Source organism: Coloeus monedula (assembly GCF_965178545.1).
Source record: "Coloeus monedula genome assembly, chromosome: 19".
NCBI classification, from domain to species: Eukaryota; Metazoa; Chordata; class Aves; order Passeriformes; family Corvidae; genus Coloeus; species Coloeus monedula.
In genome coordinates, this window is record NC_138799.1 from 11,924,801 (window position 1) to 11,945,293 (window position 20,493).

General features: G+C 63.7%; 2 protein-coding genes across 2 annotated transcripts; both read left to right on the forward strand.

Moving 5' to 3' along the window:
* The first annotated feature begins 1,022 nt into the window (after window positions 1-1,022).
* TIMP2 (TIMP metallopeptidase inhibitor 2) lies at window positions 1,023-9,606 on the forward strand. Its single transcript, XM_082293847.1, has 5 exons — window positions 1,023-1,341; window positions 7,024-7,124; window positions 7,207-7,315; window positions 7,656-7,780; window positions 8,195-9,606. The coding sequence occupies exons 1-5, from the start codon at window positions 1,215-1,217 to the stop codon at window positions 8,393-8,395; spliced, it is 663 nt and encodes a 220-aa protein (XP_082149973.1). The 5' UTR covers window positions 1,023-1,214; the 3' UTR covers window positions 8,396-9,606.
* Window positions 9,607-10,361: 755 nt separating this feature from the next.
* USP36 (ubiquitin specific peptidase 36) lies at window positions 10,362-20,449 on the forward strand. The gene is made up of 20 exons (XM_082294172.1): window positions 10,362-10,496; window positions 10,839-11,127; window positions 11,195-11,419; window positions 12,131-12,241; window positions 12,509-12,611; window positions 13,237-13,304; window positions 13,705-13,775; window positions 14,104-14,186; window positions 14,513-14,633; window positions 14,918-15,058; window positions 15,391-15,491; window positions 15,698-15,836; window positions 16,053-16,718; window positions 17,302-17,405; window positions 17,615-18,262; window positions 18,510-18,652; window positions 19,048-19,212; window positions 19,484-19,599; window positions 19,690-19,822; window positions 19,911-20,449. Exons 1-20 carry the CDS (start codon window positions 10,494-10,496, stop codon window positions 19,913-19,915), a joined length of 3,435 nt encoding a protein of 1,144 aa, XP_082150298.1. The 5' UTR covers window positions 10,362-10,493; the 3' UTR covers window positions 19,916-20,449.
* The last annotated feature ends 44 nt before the right edge of the window (window positions 20,450-20,493 follow it).

The following is a 20,493-nucleotide window of genomic DNA, read 5'->3' on the forward strand; positions in this document are numbered from 1 at the left end:
TGGGATAGAGTCTGTTTTTTCCATCTTAGATGGTGTAGGGCAGTGTTCTGGATTTGTGCTGGGAACAATGTTGATAACAGGGATGTTTTTGTTACTGCTGAGCAGCATTTGCACAGCTTGAGGCCTGTTCTGCTCTTCAACCCACCAGTGAGGGGCTGAGGGGGGGCACAAGGAGTCGCGAGGGGACACAGCTCACCCAAGGGATATTCCACACCATATGGCATCATGCTCGGCATGTAGAGCTGGGGGAAGAAGGAGGAAGGAGGGGACATTCAGAGTGATGTCGTTTGTCTTCCCAAGTCACCATCATGTGCTGGAGCCTCGTTGCTCTGGGGATGGCTGAGTACCTGCCTGCCATGGGGAGCGTGAAGGAGTTCCCTGCTTTGCTTTGCTTTGCTTTGCTTTGCTTTGCTTTGCTTTGCTTTGCTTTGCTTATGTGTGGCTTTTGCTTCACCCGTAAAACTGCCTTTATCTCAGCCAGCAGTTTTCTCCCTTTCACCTTCCCAGTTCTCTCACCGGCCCGCTGGGAGGAATGAGCCAACAGCAGTTGGGGGCTGAGCTGCCCACCGGGGTTAAACCCCATCATGCATCCAGGACAGAGACAAGGTGGGTTTTTGGAGCTGTGCTCCAGGGCAGGAGCTGCTACCTAGGGGGAGAGGCCCGAGGGCACAGGACCCCCACTGGGAGCAGGAATCGGGCAGGGGAACTCCGGTGTGGGACAAGCTGGGCTGGAGGGGCCGAAGGTGGGGAGGAATTCTCGGGCACAGCCAGAACTGCTGCCTGTCCGGCCATCCACTGCTCTACTTGGCGTGGGCGGGGGCAGCTACGGAGCGGGGGTTTCGGGTCCATGGGCGGGGGTCCAGGAGCGATGGGGCCGGGGGCGGCCGGGATGCGCCGGGGCGGGGGCGGCCGGTGCCCGCGGCGGGGGCCGTGCCGGGGCGGGGGCAGCGGTCGCGGCAGAGCCGCATCCCGCGGAGGGCGGGCGCAGCCGGGCTGGCCCCGCGCCACGCGGAGGAGGAGCAGAAGATCTCCGGAGCACGTTAAAGAGCGAGGCCGAGCGCGGCGGGGAGGAAGCGAACGGCTCTGTGAAGGCAACGGAGCAGCGGCCGCAGAGCGCCCGCCCCGGCCGGACCCAAGTTCCCGGCGGCGGCTCGGCCGGGCCCGGCGGTGGGTGCGGGATCGGGGCTGGGCGGCCGCGCCCGCAGCCCCGCACCATGCCCGCCGCGCTGCCCAGCCTGCTGGCCTGGCTGGCGGTGTTGCTGCTCGGCAGGGCCCGCCCGGCCGACGCCTGCAGCTGCTCGCCCATCCACCCGCAACAGGCCTTCTGCAACGCGGACGTAGGTGAGCGCCGCGGGGAACCCCGCCCCGAGCCCCCCGAGCCCCCGCCCGGCCCCGCCCGCGCCAACTTCCCGGCGGGGGAAGGACCGGAAAGTTGGCGCGGGGCGGGCGGGGAGCGGGCAGAGCCCCCCCGACCCCCGGCACCTGCCCGCAGCGCCGGCCCGGCCCGGGGGTGTGTCGGCGGGTGCGGATGCGCGGCCGGGCGCGGTCCCTCCGTCCGGGCTGTGCCCGTCCCACCCCGCACCTCCTCCCACCGTCTCGGGGGGGCTCCCGCGCCCAGCACCGCTCCCCGGGGCGGCTTCGCCGCTGCGAGGGGCGAGCGGAGCGCGGCTACGCCGGGGCCGGGTCCCCACTGGCCGCCGCCCGGTGAATGACACGGGTGGGCCCGGCCTCCCCCGACTGTGATGACACCGCGGAGGTACGTGGCAGCGCGGGGCTGGGGCCCGGGGGCGGCCGGGACCCTCCGAGCGCGGCCACGGCACCGGCCCGGAGCCCAGAGAACCCCCCCCCCATGCCCGGCAGCCACCGCCACGGCTCGGTCACCCCTGTCTGCGCCTTATTTCCAGGCATTTCCTTTCCCCCGTCCCACTTTGTTCGGCTTGGATGCTGCTGAAAGGGAGGGCTTGGCAGCGCCGGGATCTGGATTCCTCTTTCTATGAATAATGCCCTTATTAAATTTTAACATATGAACTGAACAGGCCGGCCCCAGTTCCCGGCGCTTTCCTTCGCGGGCCCGTTCCCAGGCTCAGCTGGAGAGGTAACATTCCCAAACACTGAGGCAGCCCCAACCTCTGGATGGCCCTGCCCTGTCCCCTGCTCCAGATTCAGGATGTTCCTCACAGGCTTCCCTTCCAGACCCCACTCCCAGTGTCTTTCCTCTGTGAGGGCAACTCCCACAGCACTTGACTGCTGCCTCGTGTGCCCAGCCTCACCACGAGGCATGTTGGGGACAGGGAGGTTTTGAGACAAAATGGAGCACAGGGTTTTAGGAGCTGCTGCTGGAGCTAGTGTCCCTGGCCCACAGGATGCCCTGTGCCTGCTCTGGCAGTGCGGCTGTGGCTTCCCATCACGCTCCTGTCAGGATCAGCTTTCGGGGCACTCGTGATTCACTGCCCATCGTGGGGTGCCGGCTCAGCCCTGACTCAGCTGCTGAGTCACTGTCTGTCTTGGAGGCCCTGGCTGTCTCCACCGTCCCCTGGGAGGGCACTGCCTCACTGAGCTTTGGTCTCCAGCTACCCGGATGCTCTCAGCAGGTGCCTGTCCTGCAGGCACCCAGAGCCTGTCCTGCCAAAGCAGCGTCCTCCCAGCCACGCTGCCGGCAGTGCTGGCACCTTCTGGCTCCCAGCCCAAGTCCCTTTTGTGGCTCGTCTGTGTCAGATGTGCTTCGTGTGGGCCTAAGTGAAAACAGTGCTTGGGGACAGAGCAGGGCATGACCTGGGATGATCCTGTGTTCCCTGGCCTTTTGCTGCTTCGTATCTTCCTCCTGGATGCTCTCTGGAGTTGGGCTGCTCCTCAGCCAGTTCCATCCCAGCAGGTGTGTGGAGCCCAGGAAGAACCTGGGGCACCCGGTGCTGCTGGGACCTTTCCAGCTGCTGTGGCTGGAGGGACCTGTGTCCAGGCTGGGCCCTTGACAGAAATGTGGTGGTGTGGGGATTGCTGATGCCCTGCAGTGCTGGGCAGGTGCACCCAAGGTGAATGATGGGCCCCAAGGCTCATGCTCAACCCTCAGTATAGGGTATCAGGGTGAGCACAGTGTGGGGTCCTGGTCCTGGGATCCCCTCTCCATAGCATGGGCAGCGCCTGCCACATCCCCATGGCCCCTCTGGCCTTGCACCTGCCCCTGCACTTGCTCTCCCATGGAGTGAGACTGGAGCAGCCGCAGCCCAGGGCTGCACTTTTAGCTGGCCCAAGGGGAGGCGGATGCAACTCTGCATTGGGTGGGGGGTGCCCGAGGGGCTGGGGGTCATAGAGGGGCTGGGGTTGTGTCACTGGGGCTGGTGACTTAGAACCTGCCAGCCTGCGCTAGCATGTCCTGGCTCATGAGATGAGCAGGGGTTTTCTGCAGGGCCCAAGGGCTTGGGGCTGACTTGTCCACCATCCCTCCCTGGGGCTGTGCCCAGGCACTGGGGCCTGGTGGCTGCTCTGCTGGGCTGCTCTGCTGCAGGGGATGCTCAGCTGCCCAGTGCCACCACAGCCACACCAGGGGCCACAGCAGGAAACCCGGTTTCTGCTTCACCTCCTCTGGAGCAGCGTGGGGATGCGTGATGCTGAGCCCTTCTAGGCAAAGCCGTGGCAGCAGGGCCTCGATGGGGCAGGGGAGAGCAGGGGCTCGGTGCTGCCAGGGGCAGTGGCAATTGGGATGCAGCCCCTGACGGCATTGCACTGATCCCAGTCGTCCCAGTGCTTGGTTCCTCGGGACAGGCACGGCGAGTGTGGGGGCTGCCAGCAGTCAGCAGGGGCCGGGCACAGGAGGGGATGCGCGGGGCAGTGGCGGGAGCTGTCCCTGCAAACCCCGCCGCGCCTGCCGGGGCCGGGCAGCTGCCGGTGCCCGGTGCCGCCCTGCCGAGCGCGGCTGCCGGAGCCGTTCCGTGCGGCTGGCGCAGAGGGGCCGTGGGCTGACGTGGGGGCTGCCGCTGATTGGGCTCCATCTGCTCCCGTCACGGCCGGGATGACGCAGCGGCCATGGCAGCGCTCAGCCCGTGGCTCCGCGCAGGCCGGCGGGCGAGCGGACCCGGCGCTGCCTCTCGCCGCCCCGGGGGCACTGCTGGGCACAGGGAGCCTCCGTGGCCTCCGCTTCCTCCCCGCTGCGGGGCTGCCCTGCTCAGCCCTGCAGCCTCAGCATCTTCAAACCACTGTGCCAGGGTGGGGTACCTGCCGCTGCAGCTGCTGGCGTGCGGGCAGGCACTGGGATGCGAGCAAGCGCCTGACCTTGTGCCAGGCAGGGCTGGGGTGCAGGAGTCCCTCCCAGGGCGGTTTGCCATCTCCCCAGCTCTGCCGTCTCAAGCAGGGCTGGAGTGACCGCGGGGCTGCCCTCACCAAGGGGTCAGGTGCCTGGGCTGGCAGTGCCAGGCAGGCAGCAGGCAGTGCTGGCACTGGCAGAAAGCCCCTCTGCTGCCAGCAGCCCTGGAGAAGGGAGCTTTGTTCCCTGGGCATCCAGCCCAGCAGTGGCCCCTGTGGTCTGAGGGCACTGGCGCTTCCCAGGCAGCTGCGGGTGGGTGTGGGCAGGGTGGCATGGTGGGGTTTGGGGTGGGATGGCAGAGGAAGGGGTGGCCGTTCTGCAAGTCTTGGGCCAGAAGGGGGGGCCCATGGCCAAGGGTCCTTGTGATGCCCTTCTTCCCATGGGGCACAGGCGAGCACAGTGGTGCCCTGAGGTGGGGTAGCCCTACATGGGGCCAGGGAGGACAAACCCCAACACTGGCAAGCCCAGAGAGGCAACCTGGCAGTTTTGTGGCACTGGGTGACTCTGTGTGTCCCCAGCTTTGCTCCTGGAGCTGCACTGTGGCCCTGGTCCATCCTGGCTGATCTGTGCCATCACTCAGCAAGGGGGAGTGGTGCAGGGTCCTGGGTCCTAGAGTGGGACCCTTCCTCATGGCACTATGGCACCTGCCGGTGCAGTGGGACTGATGCTGGTGGCAGAGGGCAGCAAGGGGACCTGCTTACCTCACAGGGTCTCTGTCCCTGCAGGGTCCAGAGTCCTCACTGTGCGGAGGCCACAGTGGCAGCCCTGGGGACCAGCACAGGAGATGTCAGCAGTGAGGGTCCCACTCTGCCAGGGGACCCTCTGCTCCCACGGAGCACCTTCTCGCTCGGCCTGCCTGGGGAAGGAGCATTTCCAGCATGTCTCTGGTTGGACTTGGTCAGCCAGTGCCAACGGTGTGCTGTGCCTGCCATGCACCCCAGGAGCCTTGGCTCAGCTTCACAGAGGGTCTGGGCTCCCTGGCTGGTGGTCACCCAGGTCGGCAGCAGGAGTGGTGGGTGGCAAGGCCGACAGGGACATTGTCATTTGGGGAGGTCTGAATACTGGTCCTTGGGCACCCAGGGGTTTCCCCCATCCCTCGCCCAGCCTCCTCGTCCCAGGCTCTGCTCAGGGCTCCCTCCGCTGCCCTGGTTCCTGGCGGGCGTGGAGCAGCTTGGCTGCGCTGCGGGGTCTTGGCGGGGAAAGCGCAGCGCAGTCGTCCCCTCCACAAAGCTGCACTGTTCAGAACAAATCCACCCAGAATCGGGCTGCATTTTTGTCAAGTGATTCATCAGCACGTGAATGGAAAAGGCTGGAGCCCACTGAGGCAGTAACCATTCCCCGAACGGGAGCCACGGGGCCGGCACTGGTTGCACCTGGGTTACACTGGTGGCACGCAGGGCTTGGCACACAGGACACGTGGTGGCTGCAGGGGCGAGGGGTGGCCTGTGTCTGTGGTGACTCCAGCACACTGCTGACGGAGGAGCGGGCACTGTCGCCAGGCATGGCTGAGGTGCTGCCACCGTCCCTGGACAGCACAGCCCTTCCCAAGGAATGGGAGCAGCTGGGAAAGCCCCCAGGGCAGCCGCTGCTTCCTCCAGCCCCGCACCAGTGAGCACTGCTGGTGACTGGGGGTGGCCATTTTGGGAATCCTCTTCCCTGGTCCCTGCTCATGTTGGTGCCACTCTCAACTTTCCAGAGTAAACTCTGCTGGCACTTGCTGGTGCCCACGTGGGACCGTGCCCCCCGACCTTCAGCTTAAATAGCCTGTCCGCATGCCCCCACACCCCGCGGTATTTATAGAGTGCGGTCAGATTCCCTCTCCTGGCCATGCCAGGTGGGAGAAGCTCCTCTGTGCCAGGCTGTGGGGTGACCTCTGCATGTCCCCAGCTGCTCCCAGCCCAACACCTTTCAGCGGGGACATGAGCCAGGATGAACTCTGTGAGAGTGCCCAGCTCCCTGTCCCCTGCCCCACAGTGCTTGACAGGCTGGCAGAGCATGGGGGAGCCCTTCAGGGTGGGGAGCTGCCCTTCCTGTTGGATGGGGGTACCCCTGGCAGAGCAGGGAGCCCTGCCAGCCCCTGCCCTGCAGCCAGGCCCCCTCCATACTCTCAGAGTGCTGAGCAGAAACTCTAGCTTTGGAACTGCCATTGTCCCCTTCACCATCAGCATCCCCGGTGCTGCCTGGGAGCTTCAGTCCCTGCACTGGTGGAGGGAGCTGGGCACGACTGGGGGCTGCAGGTCTCAGTGCAGGGACCCAGGCAACCTGCGCAGCACGGCACTGAGCCAGCCCATGTCCCAGCCGGTGAGTAAGGTTGAGCTGGCTGCCCGCCCTGCCTGCCCAGCCGCCTGCAGGTCACTGCCACGTGCCGAGCACTCACATGCTGGACCATGTATCCTGGGAGCAGCATGACCACAGGGACCCTGCCACAGCAGAGCTGTCCCCTGGCTCACAGTGCCACAGCCTCACGAGCCCTGGGGCCAGGTGATCCTGTTGTGAACTCTCCTTGTCACCTGCCTTGAGGGTGCTGCTGCAATGCTGCTGGTCATTGTCCTGCATGTGCCAGAGCCCCATCCCTTTGGGGACAGAGGGTGACAGCCGGCTCTGTGGGCAGCCAGGGGGGCAGTGGGGTCTGCTGCGGACAGCAGTCCCCTGTGAAGGTGGGAGACCCTGTGAGATGCAGGGGCTAAGGACTGGTAACCCCCACTTATCTCACTTCTCCCTTCCAGTGATCCGAGCCAAGGCTGTCTCTGCGAAAGAGGTGGATTCAGGGAACGATATATACGGGAATCCAATCAAGCGCATCCAGTATGAAATCAAGCAGATCAAGGTGACGGGGCACATCAGGTCAGGAGGCTGGGGGGATGGGGCGGCCCCTTCACCAGCCACTCACTCCTGCCTCTGCTTCCCAGATGTTCAAGGGCCCCGACCAGGACATAGAGTTCATCTACACGGCTCCATCCACTGCCGTGTGTGGCCGGCTGCTGGACACCGGCGGGAAGAAGGAGTATCTCATCGCAGGTGAGCACTGCGGGGGAGTGCTCTCCGGGGCTGTCGCGACAGTGCTGGCCCTGATGCCTCATGTGCCCTGCAAGATGCCTGACGTGTGCGCCTGCTCCCTGGGCACATTCTCCCTTTGCCCCTCCTGCTCCTGCCATCAGTCCTCAGGGAACCCCCCGGCTGTGTCCTGGCTGTGCTCAGCAGCCCCGGGCCATGGCGGGGGCAGCTGGGGGACAAGCCTCTGCTTCCCGGAGGTCACCAGGGACAGTGCACAGTGAGGGGCTCCAGGCACCATGACTCAACGCAGGGTCCTGAGGTGCTGGGGAGACCCCCTTGAGTGGTCTGTCTGGCCTCTCCCCAGGCAAGTCAGAGGGCAATGGCAAGATGCACATCACGCTCTGTGACTTGGTGTCCACCTGGGACTCGCTGACCCCAACCCAGAAGAAGAGCCTAAACCAGCGGTACCAGATGGGCTGCGAGTGCAAGGTGAGCAACCAGGCTGCCTCCCACATGCCCCACGCCCCACACCAGGGAGGGTCTGCAGCCTCCAGGCAGGGGTGGGCTCCACAGTGAGATGCTCTTCCCTGTCCTTCAAGGACGACTTGTGCAGGGACACAGCACATGGCTGGGCACAGGAAGGGCAGCCCAGCCTCTGTCTTCCTCTGGCTGGGAACCAAGGCCAGCCCTAGGAGTGGCAACCAGGGGTTCCCCAGTTCCCCTACATTGGGGCTGCATCCCCACTGTGCCCCACAGGGCAGGGTCAGCCTGGCATCCCTGTCCAGAGCTGGGGGGATGGATGAAGCAGAGCTGTACAAGACCCCCAACCCAGCTGCCCCAGGCTGCTTCCCTGCAGCCCAGTGCTCCCTTGGGTTGGTGGGTGACAGTCTCTGTTCTGCACAGATCTCGCGCTGCCTCTCCATCCCCTGCTTCGTCTCCTCCTCGGATGAGTGTCTCTGGACAGACTGGGCGATGGAGAAGAACAACGTGGATGGGCGGCAGGCAAAGCACTACGCCTGTATCAAGAGGAGCGACGGCTCATGCGCCTGGTACCGCGGCATGGCCCCCCCCAAGCAAGAGTTTCTCGACATCGAGGACCCCTAAGCCAAACGAGCGCATTCCAGTAGCCAGTAGAAAAAACCTGCGAGATGTTAGACTGGTCCACGCTGATATCAAATCCTGGAGACAGCATGAAAATCCGCTTGGCCGCAGGGGGCCCTGGTGGCTGCCACATGTGTGTGGGGGACAGGGATGGGGACCCGCTTTGTTGCAGGCTCCTGGCAGCCCGCAGCCACACTGGGCATCCTTTGCTTGTGGCAGGGCTGAGCAGGGTGTGGGGACCTCCCTGCCAGGGTCACGATCCCCCAGCCATGCTTGGCCCTGGCAGCTGTGAAGGAATCAAGCCCTTGTGAGTGGTGGGAGCTGCCCCGGCTGCGTAGCAGGTCTACCAGTGCCCCGCTGCGGGAGCCTCCCCCACAGCTCTGGCTACAGAGCCCTCCCCACCGCAGCACCTGGCGACCCCGCTGTCCCCCTCCCCACCCACCACCCACCTCCCCTTTCAGGGTGCCAGAAGGGTACCCCTCTGGGCAGGGGCTCTGGGGGGCTTTACCATGTGGCAGAAACCCCGGCAAGGGGCTCCAGGCCTTTCACAGGGCCAGACGACTCCTGCGCAGGTGCCTTGTCCCAGAAAGCTGGAGGGGCATGTTAGCGTATCTGGGGTGACCCCTGACATGCACCCGGCACTGTTGCCCCTCTCTCCACATACTCCTCTCTCCAGTGGGCTCCATTCTGCTGCATCCTCCTACAGATCCTTCTGCAGATGCCACCATTGGACAGGCTTGGCCTGGAACCCTTGGCAGGGCACCAGGGGCCGGAGCTCTGGCTGCATGGGCACAGGCTGTCCATCACCGCCTCGTGCAGCTCTGGGCCACACTATGGCCCTCAGCACCACTGCAGCCAGGCGAGCTCCCTTCTCTGCAGTGTTGGGAATGGAGCCTGGAACTGGCAGCAGGGCAGCTGCAGGAAAACCTGTCCCCTCCGGTGACCCCCTCACACCCCTCGGCCCTAAGTTCTCTGAGCCATCCCCATGCCACAGCGATGCTGGCGGGTGCCGCGGAGCTGCCCCACCGCGACGCCCGCGGCACCGGCACGGGCACCCATGGCTTTGGGAGCGCGCCGGGAATGCTCCCTGCAGCCCTGTGCCGGCGGCGTTTTCATGCTGTGCATCCCTGTAAGGTTTGAGATGTCGTACTGGACCAGTCTGGGCAATTTCAACATATTAAAGAGAAAAATTAAAAAGAAAGAAAAAGAAAAAACCCCCCAACCTTTCCTCAGTCCCGACCGCGCATCCCGGGCGCTCTGTATGGCTGTACCCGTTGTGCTCCTGTCGCTGCTGCTCCTCTGTCTTTGACTTCAATATCGCCACTTGTTTTGCCGCCGGCTCTGTCGTCCCTGTGCCGTAATTTCCGTCTCTTCGTCCGGTGCTGGAGCCGCCCCGGTACCCGCAGAGGGTCCGTGCCGGGAGCTCCACGGCAAGGGGGAAGAGGGGCGGGGACCGCTGCTCCGGTTCGGCCCTGCGGCGGCTCGGCCGGGATCCCCCCGGGCCCCGCCTCCCCTCCGGACCCAACCGGACCCAACCGGACCCCCCCGGGCTCCCCCGCCCCTCCTCAGCTGCCGAGAGGAGCGATCCCCGCGGGGCCGCCGGAGGGAAAGCACGAGACAGGGAGGGGAAGAGCTGCTGCGGGGCCGCCTTCAGATGCCGGCGGGACCGGTAGCAGACGGGAGAGGGACCGGGGCGGGGCCGTGACTCAGGGGCGGGCAGGGGCCGGGGCCGGGGCCAGAGGAGACGGGACCGGGGCACGAAGGGGCCGCGCCCCAGCGCATCGTGGCCGGTTCCGCGTGGAAACGTCTCCTCGTGGGACCGTCCGCTGCGGGAGCGGCGTCACCGCCCGCCTTTGCCCCGGCAGTCGCGTCCTGCCCCCGTCCGCGCCGGGACTCGCGGCGGGCGGGCGGGAGGAGCTCGTCTCTCCGTTGGCTCTTCCGAACAAGGGGGCGGAGCGGACGCGGCTCGGGCCGAGCCGAGCGAGCCACCGCGGCCGCGCAGAGGCGGAGCGGAGCCGCCCCGCAGGGCCGGCGCGGAAGGGGTTTGTGCCGGCGGCGGGCGAGTGGCGGTGCGGTGACACGTGCGTGCGGCGGGACCCGGATGGTGAGTGCTGCCGGGACCGGGCGGGACGGGCCTGGGGACGCTGGGGCCTGCGCCCCGGTTCCGCCGCGCTCCTCTGCCCTGCCGACGGGGCCGCCCGTGGGGAGCGGAGCGCCGGGACCGGCAGGGCCGCATATGGCGGCGGCCGGGCCGGGGCCGCGCGGCGACGGCGCTCGGAGCCGCGGGTGGCGGCGGGCGGTGGGTGGGCCGGCCGCTGAGGGGGCCGCGGCGGGTGGCGGCGGGGCCGAGGAGGCGGCCGGTTGCTCTGAGAGCCGGAGCCTGGCGGGGAGGGCCGTGCCGGGCCTGTGCCCTCCGCTCAATCGCCCCTTCCCTCCCTCTCTGCAGCCGGGGCCGCCGGGCCCGCCGAGCCGGCCGCCCACGGCGATGATCGCGGACAAGCTGCGGGAGGCGCTGGAGCCGGGGCGGCGGGAGGCGGCGGCGGAGCTGGGCCGGCCGCTGGCCGCCGCCGCCCGCTCCGTGCTGCAGCAGCGCATCGAGTTCGCGCCCGCCCGCCGCGGCCTGGCCGGGCAGCTGGAGCACCTGCGGGACAAGTACGAGCACATCGGGGCCGAGGCCCTCGGCCGCCCTCTCGGCATCACCGGCAGCCTTCCGGAGAGGCCGCAGAACCCCCAAGGTAAGTGGAGAGAGTGAAGGGAGCTTCCCCGTGCTCCTACCCCTGGCTGACCCTCTGTTCCCCACAGGCCACAGCCGTGCCCTGCCAGCGGCCGCGGGTGATGGCATCCCCGCGCCGCAGAAGGTGCTCTTCCCAGCTCAGCGCCTCTCCATGAAGTGGGAGCGGGTCCACCGTGTGGGCGCCGGGCTGAGTAACCTGGGGAACACCTGCTTCCTGAACTCGGCGCTGCAGTGCCTGACGTACACGCCGCCACTCACCAACTACCTGCTCTCCCGGGAACACGGATGCACCTGTGAGTGGGGACCCCGGTTCAGGGGGCCGGGAGGGAGGAGCAGCGTCTGCCTGTCCTGCTCACAGTGCTGCGGTCGGCACCTCTGTGCCTGGCTCTGGTGAGGGAGTGCAGATATCAGGATGCACCTTCCCTGCTCTGCTCCTTTCTGCCTGTTTCTCTGTGAAGAGTTGGTTCCTGGGTCCTACTCACTTTTCCTGGCTGTAGCAGTGTTCCTATCTTGGCATCTTTGTCTCTGGGGAGACTGTCTCTGCTGGGTGTAGCCAGGACTAAGATGGGCCCAATGGGGCCTGCTGGCTTCTTGGGGGCTGGGCTGGGGGATCCTGAATAGCCCGTGGCTGTGGGGACTGCAGAAGAGCAGTGTGGCAGGCCCTGCTCTGAGCTGTCACCACAGGGAACACACAGGGCTTGCAGTCCCATCCATCGGGCTGCCAGTGGGATCTGCCCCTTAGGGCCAACATACGGGCTTGTCCAGTGCATACCTGGGACCTGTTTTCTATCCATGTGAATGCTGTCTCATCTGGGGAGCTGCCGTGGCTGGTCCTGTGGTGGGCTGTACCAGCTGGGATGGCATGGGCTGGTCCCCATGTCCTGGAGCATTGAGCTCAAAGGGAAAACTGAGCATGGCTGAGCTGTGTTGGACCAGAGATCCCCTGTACTGCCTCCATCTCTCCTGGGTTTGTCCCCAACATCGTGTCATCTCTCCTGCTCCAGGTGCCCATGGAAGCTTCTGCATGATGTGCACTATGCAAAACCACACGATACAGGCTTTTGCCAACAGCGGCAATGCAATAAAGCCACTCTCCATCATCCGAGACCTCAAGAGTAAGGAGGGCTGCCCCCCCACCCATGACTAATGTGGGAGCAGAACTATTGGGATTGGGGCATGTTTTGGCAAACAGCTCCACTGAGACGACTCATGGAGCCTCAGGGTGCCTGGAGACTTCTTGGGCTGCCAGGGGCTTCCTCTGTGACATGAGTCTGACATCTGGTTTGGGTTGAGGGGACTCGAACCCCAGAGTCCTTGCCCCAGGGATGGCAGGGAGGGATGGCGTCTGTTGCAGCACGTGCTAAGTCCTCCCTCTCTTGCAGAGATTTCCCATAACTTGCGCTTCGGCAGGCAGGAGGATGCACACGAGTTCCTGCGTTACACCATCGATGCCATGCAGAAGGCCTGCCTGAATGGCTACACCAAGTATGTGGGGCCTGATGGCCCATCACTGCTCTTTGCTGTTCCCTTGCTGGTCCCCTGCACTCACGGGAGTGGACTGTGGAATGAACATGTGCCCCAGGTCAGCCTTATTGTGGGGAGGTTCTGACTCCAGGGGCCTTGGGTGTGGGGTCCAGCTCTCTGCCCCTCAGGGACATGGCTCTGGGCTGTTGTTCACCTTCTGCTGACTGCTCCACCTCAGCATAGCTCCAGTCCTGCCCCCAAATCCTGAGGCTGCTACAGGTTGAGATCGCATCCCAGTTGCTGAGGGATACAGGCCTACTTCCTAGCTCAGCCCCAGCCCTGTGGCTGTGGAAGGGCAGCTTCCCCCAGGCCCTTTGTCCTGGGAAGCACTGCCTCTGCTCTCAGCACCTGGCTCTGAGCTCCAATCAGGAGCTTCTGCTTCTTTGAGAGGAAGGTGTGTGTCGGAGCCTGGTGTCATCCCTCGGCTGCGACACAGAGAGAGCAGCTTGGCAGGGGCTGCGGCTTCCCGCTGCTCCTGGAGCTCCACAGCCTGGCTCCTGGCCAGAACGTGGAGGGGGGCTGTCCTGAGGGGTCCGACGGGGGTGGCTGTTGCAGTGTGAGATCTGGTGCTGCTGTCTCTGTGTAGGTTGGATCGCCAGACCCAGGCCACAACTCTGGTTCACCAGATCTTCGGTGGTTACCTGCGGTCCCGTGGTGAGTACTGGCAGTCTGGGTGTGGGCCTGGGCAGCAAAACCCTTTGGAAAATGGCTTAGCACGTGTAACTTACCCAGAGCCACAGTCGGTCAGTCCTTCAGTACTTGTGGGTCATGACCCCTGTGGTGGCAATGGGAAAAGCCATTGACTGTGGGACCCAAGTGGTGGGTCCCCAGCTCATTGCCACCAGCAAAGGGACCCGTGTTCCCAGCTATCTGACAACATCTGCTTCCCAACACGTAGTGGATTTGCCAGCCCTCCTCCCCGCAAGGCCGTGAATCCTGGTGCTCACATCCCAGAGCCCAAACCTGGATTGGGGGGACACTGCAGCTGTCTGTGCTGGGGTGTGGCAGGTGCTGGTGTTGTGCCAGGGTGTGCTCATGGCTCTTCGTATTGCAGTGAAATGTTCGGAGTGCAAGACTGTCTCGGATACCTATGACCCTTACTTGGACGTGACACTGGAGGTCGAGGTACTGCTGCAGGGTTGGGGATGGGAGTCTCTGCTCTTGAGGGGGAGGTTCCTGCTCTGAGGCTCCTTAACCTGCAGTCACAGTGCTGGCAGGAGGGAAGCAGCTCCTTCCCTGTCTCACGGAGCAGTGCGTGTTGCCCAAGCGTGAGCCACGACTCCTCTGTGCAGGCTCGGCAGTGCTGGGGGGCAGAGCAGCCACCACACCGGGGGCAGGCTCAGGACTTTGGGGCAGCCTGCAGCCCTGTGCTGTGGGCCAGTGCCTGGGGCAGGGAGTGGGGCTGTGGTGTGGACAGGCCGCTCATGCCCTGACGTCCACCCTGTCCTTGCAGCGAGCCGCAAACGTCGTGCGGGCCTTGGAGCTGTTTGTGAAGCCAGAGCAGCTGGGTGGGGACAACGCTTACAGGTGTAGCATGTGAGTGTGGGGTGCTGGGGGCAGGATGGTGTCCACTGGTGTGCTGGTGGGAAGGCTGCCACAATGTGGGAGGGCTTCTGTACCTGCTCTGTGGCTAAACCATGAGGTACAGGGCCATGGAAGCCTGTGATGAAGCCTGCTGCTCCTCAGCTCTCTCGTCTTCAAAGGAAGACCTGGGCCAGCGGGCATGGCCATGAGGAGGTGTCTGGAGCAGTACCTGGTGTCAGCAGCACCATTCCCATCGGGTTTGCCATTACTGTGTGGCCAGGGCGGGCAATTGTCTGGATGTTGGAACAGCTTGAACAGCTTGAGCTTTTCCTGGGCAGGTGCAGGAAGAAAGTGTCAGCCAGCAAACGCTTCACCATCCACCGAGCCTCCAATGTTCTCACGATTTCACTGAAACGCTTTGGCAGTTGCGGCTCTTCAGGTGGAAGGAAAATCACCAAGGTGAGTACTCAGCAATCCACCAAGGTGAGTACTCAGCAATCCACAGCCAGGGCTGTGTCCTGGCCCAAGGTCCTGCCCCCGAGCAGGTCCTGGTGCAGTCCTGCAGCCATTCCCCACTGCTCTCTGTGGGGGAAGTTGTGCTCATCCTGGCATCTTCCTCACCGGAGTCTGTGCCTGGGGAGGACGCATCCCCTCAAGAGAGAGATGGGACTCATAGCACAGCAGAGCTGCTCTTGCTCTGGCAAGAAAGCCATGCCAGCTCCTGAGACATCTTCTTTCCACAGGATGTGGGATACCCTGAGTTCTTGGACATCCGCCCTTACATGTCTGAGCCCAAGGGTGATCCTGTCACATATGGACTCTATGCGGTGCTGGTGCACTCTGGGTACAGCTGCAACGCAGGGCACTACTTCTGCTATGTGAAGGTGAGCCTGGGATGCTCTCTTGGCACCTTGTCTGGGCTGGGGCCTGGTAGGTGCTTGTGGGTCCCTGTAGGGTGCAGAGAGGAGGGTGCTTGGCAGGGTGGGTGGTGTGGAGGTGTGGCGCACTGGACATGGGGCACAAACTGTGCCCCACTGCAGGAAACGTGAAGGTCTGCCCTGACAGAGCCCCTGGGGCAGCTGTGGGTTTTGGGGAGAGGAGCTCTGATGACGGGTGCTGTTCCTGCTGCTCTGCAGGCCAGGAGGGTCCCTGGCCAGAGCCTGACCCTGTTCTCCTTGGACACAGCCTGACCACATTCTGTCTTCTCCTTCCACAGGCCAGCAATGGGCAGTGGTATCGAATGAATGACCATGAGGTCCACCCCAGCAACATCAAGGTGGTTCTCAACCAGCAGGCCTATGTGCTGTTCTACCTGAGGTAAGAGAGCAGCCTGTGCCTCCTGGCCTGCCTGCCCCGGCCAAGCAGCCCCAACGCCCTGTGCGTGTGCTGGCTCGGGGAGGGGGTGGCAGGGAGTGGTTTGCTGTAGCACCTCACCTCCTCAGAGCCTCCAGCTCCCCTCCCTCGTGTGTGTCTGCTGCTCACCCGCACCCCCATGGCTGATGCCTGTGCTTTGCCCTTCCCAGGCTCAGCTGCCCCAGGAAGAGCTCAGCAGGGCCCATGGCCAAGGCTGCCTTCAGCCTGCCCAGCTGCACTGGCAGTGACTCGAAGCAAATGAAGAAAACTGCAATTAACGGGACCCCTTCTGTGCCACCATTCGGCCCGGTGAGTCCTGAAGGTTGGTGCTCCCAGGAGCTGCTGCTCCGTGGGCACGGGGGGCTGCAGCCATGCCAGGAGATGGATGTGCGGGAGGGTGTTGTACAGGAGGGATCCTGATCCTGCTGAACCCAGGGATCCTGGCTGGACATGGGGAGGGCAGTATCACTGTATCTGTGGCTCCTTGACTTTCCTCACCGAACTTCTCTCTTTCTCCTTGTCTAGAAACAAGACAAGCTGCTGGGGAAGGGGCTGCCAGGCCCAGGTGATGTCGGAGTCCCTGTTGCCCGCAGCTCTCCTGGGATGGGGTCAAAGCTGACAAACGGAATTGCGCTGTCAAAGCTACTCCCTCAGACCCCATCGTCCAAACTGCCCCACAAAGCCACCCACGAGGCCACACCCCTGGCCTATGACGCAGTCCAGAGGCCCAAGAAGCTGCAGATACCTGGCATGCCCAGAGCAGGCTTCCATGTCACCAGCACCGTAAGCGGGGCCAAAGCAGGGCTGTCCACACAGGGCCCAGACAGCGAGAAGCCACCTACCTCATCCAAGCTGCTGAAGTCCAGTCAGGAGCCCAGTGGCTGTGGGGCGATGACCAGGACCCTGAAGAAGGATTCCCATGGCAGCGAAGTAGGGCAGCTGGCCAAGGACACCCACAAGGCCAAGAGCAATTCCAGCAGCTTCTGCACCTCTCAGGGAAGGGACTCTGGCACCCACCTCCCTGCTGGTCCTGGCACCAAGCCGGCTGTCCCTAAAGACACTGACCTGGCTGCCCCCAAAAGCTCCAGGACAGCCACTGTGAAACCCTCCCCGCTGGGCAGCGCCGCACAGGAGTGGGGCGGCACCACGTCACCGCTGCTGGCCAAGAAACCAGTGCTCTCAGCCAAAAAGGTGAGTCTGAGCTTCTGCCCAGAGACGCCGCTCGACATCCTGTGCCTTCTGAACTGAGGCTGTGTAGGGTTACTGCTGACCAGGGGTGGGCGGGGAGAGCCCTCCCAGCTCCTAGCCCAGGGCTATGGTGGCTGCTCCGCCCCGACTCTGGGTCGAGGTGTGGGGCCACGCCCTGCTGTTGTCCAAGTCTCTGAGTGATGCAGGGGATGGCTCCTGCCCCCTTGCCTGGGACAGAGGGGTGACTGTGCCAGTCCCTGCAGTGGGGTGGCCTTGGCACCTTCTTGGGGTCGCGTGTCCCCTGGGGCCAGTGGCAGGGGGTGATGCCACAGCAGGAGGGTGTGGGCGTGCCTCCTCCACAGGCAGTATGTGGGCTCAGGAGGGTGCACTGGGGTCTTTAAATTTCTTTCCTTCCTTTTTTCCTTTGTTCTTCTAACTGAACACACTTCTGATTCTCCCACCCCCCACTTCCCTGCCCCTGTCTGTGTCTGTTCTCCTCCCCTTTCTCTGGGCTCCCCTTTTTCTCTTGGCTCATGGAAACCTCTACGTTAGACCACCAAGTTTTTATTTATGTCAATAACTGCAGGGCAAACCCTCTCAGAAGGTGACCGTGAGCGACCACCAAGCACAACCCCAGCCCTCAGACACCACCCATCCTGACTCCACTCCTAGGCCTCTGGGCAAGTCCAGGTAAGCAGTGCCATTGCTGCCAGGCTCCCACATGGCAGAAGGCCAGTGACAGCTTTGGGTGCTCCATGGGGTATCTGTGTGGCCTTGCATCTGATTCCAATTTTGTGGACGAGATGGCAGCAGCTGGATGTTGTGCTTCTGCACCTCAGGGGAAGGAGGAAGAGAGGGACTTCTGGGCTTTTAGATCAGCATCTTTTCCTGTCCTTCAGCCTGTCCTCATCTGCTCTTGAACTACCGAATCCTGAAAAGTCTGCCTTCAGCTTCGTGCTCAACTTGCCCACTCAGCTCCCAGCCTCCCTGCTGACCCATGGCTCCACTGCCCACACTTCACATCACCTTCTTCCTGGCATCAGGGACACGGGATCTGGCCAGGTAGAACCAGAGGGTTCCTTCAGAAAGAAGCGTCGGAAAAGGAAGCATCGTAGCACAGACAGGAGCCCTTGTGCTGTGGCTGTGAAGGACATGGATGAAGTCTCCAGTCCCCCCAAGAAGGAGAGAATTGTTTCTTCAGAGGGCTTCAAGGACAAAGACTCCAGGCCCCCCAAGAAGGAGAGCATTGGCTCTCAGAAGGACTTCATTGATAAAGACTCCAGGTCCCCCAGGAAGAAAATTGTCTCTCCAGGGGACTTGATGTCCTTCATGGGGAAGGAGGTGGCAGACAAGGGTCTCAGCCATGGTCCAGTCTGTCAGGACATGAAGAGTGGGCCCAAGCAACATACGCCAGAGCTCAGTATTGACCTGGGCATGGAACCAACTTTCCCCCTCAAGAGGAAGAAGAAGAAAAAGAAGAATAGGAGCAAAGACAGGCCCTTGAAGAAGACAGAGGAGTGCAGCTCTGGGATGCTGTCTTTGGATAGGTGAGGGACGAGGGGCATGTGAGAGCCTGAGGTCAGGCTCCCTGCAGTGTGGTCAGGGGCTTCTCATCTTTCTGCAGGTGGGATGCACCTCAGCAGGGGTCTGGCTGAAGCACCCACTTGCTGGGGGTGGGTTTACCCCTCCCTGAGTGCAGTGCGGGTGTCCCTGGGCCCCATTGCCCTGAGACATTGCCTGAGACTCTCCCACTCTGCTCTGGCTGGAGTGAGCTGACTCTGCTGCCTTCCCCAGCTCCAGGACAACTGAGCCAGAGCGCTGTGAGACACATCAGAGTGTGGAGGCTGGAGAGCACAAGCACCGCAAGCGCAAGTGGATGGAAAGCCTCAGCAGCCTGGCTGCCAACACTGTCCCTGCCACCACCACCAGCAGCCCAGGTGTGACCTTGTGCCCTGTCTGGTGCCTGGCAGGGTCAAGCCAGCTGCTTGTCTGCCCTAGAGCCCCCTTGGAGCACTGCTGTGCCATCCCCAGTGCTTGCTGGTCCCACAGCTGCCCGCCGGTGCCTGTGGTCCTGCCCCCTGTCCTGGGCTGCCCTGTCCCAGGCCTGCCTGCTGCTCCTGGGGGGAGCCTGGGAGCCCTTGCCTGTGCCCTGGAGGAGGAAGTGGGGACAGGCTCCTTGATTTATCCCCAGGGCTGGCACTTGTGTGCCCAAACACCCTCACCGATCAGGACCCTGTCTGTCCAAACAGTGTCTCCTGGGATGAGATCTGCCTTGGAGAGGAGGGGCATGGTAGTTCCCCGTGGCCCATTCTCACCCTGCCTGTTTCCGCAGTTGCAGCAGGTGCCAGTGACAAACAGACTGGGGATGAGAGACGCTCCCTGGCTGCCCTGAGCCCTGTGGCTGGCAATTGGGCTGGCACTGCCCCTGCGGGCCAGGAGTCCAGCGTGGTAGGCCAGCTGCTCCAGAATTCCTTGGACAAGGCTTATGGCAAACAAGGTAATCCTGGTTCACCTGGATGGGCAAACAGCTGTGCAGCCCCCCTGCTGCAAGCCCTGGATGGGGGCAGAGCCCTCTGAGCTCCCCCATCCCAGTGCAGGCAGGGGTGCTCCTGGAACCAGGCAGGTGCACCCAGCCATGGGCCTGTTGGGGGTGGCACAGGGTGGGGAGCTGGAGCACGGGGCTCCAGCCTTTTGCCTGGGGGTGGCCTGGTGCAAGGGGGTGCAGTGGGGCACAGCCTGGTGCTTCTGCTGACTTGGCTGCTCTGCAGTCTTGACCTGGCAGGGTGAGATTTCGGCCGTGAGCCAGGATGCCATTCGGGACACAGCACTGGCCCAAAGCAAGACCATCATTGATGAGTGGGACGAGGAGTTTGACAAAGGAAAGGTGGGTGCTGGCCACATGCTGGGCTGGGGCAGGTGGGAGGAGGCTGGGGCCTCTGCACTCTGACCCAAGTGCTGTCCTTCCTCTGCACAGGTAAAGAAAATGAAGAAGATGAAGCAGGAGCGGAGGAGAGACTCAAATCCATTCCAGAAGTTGCAGAACAAGCGCAACTTCTGGTTGATGTCACATCCTGCCAAGATGGCCAGCCTGGGCCACCGGCTCTCAGGTAAGCAAGGCAGGGGCACAGCGAGCCGGGGGGGCAGAGAGAGGGGGTGGCAGCCTGGTGGGGGCTGACACTGCTCTTTGCCTCACAGGTTGAGATCTGCATCCCCGACTGCTCAGGGAGCAGTCCCAGATCAAGGACCTGGGACAGCACCGTCCTGGGAGCTGTTGGTGGACCGTGCTCAGAGTGGAGGGAATGCAGCCGCAGCCCTGGGGTTGTGCCTTTTCGTTCAGGGAGCTGCTTTTCCAGCTGCAGAGGAGCCTGCCCACACTGCCTTGCCTCCAGCCTGCCTCGGCCAGGCTCCTCATCAGCTTCTCCGTGCCTCTTCCCCTCCTTCCCCCAGCCTGCACCTGTGGGGGCTCCTGGCAAGTGCCTCAAGCCTGTCCCTGTCGCTCCATGTTCCTGTGCCTCCCCTTCCCAGCGTTACCGACCCTCACCTTCCCCTGCTTCTCTCACTCCCTGACCCCCATCCCCTGAACGAGCTGCATTGAAAGCCTCCCCCGCGCCCCCCGCCGGCCCGGCCCCGCGCTGGCGCGGGGGGCACCGGGGGCATCCCTGCGGGGCCGGAGCGCTGCCGCCGGGGCTACGGGCATTGAAGGACTGAATGGAATAAACGCCGGTCTTTGTCAATGGGCCGTGCTCGGCTGCGACCGCGAGGGGCGAGCGGGGGGGGG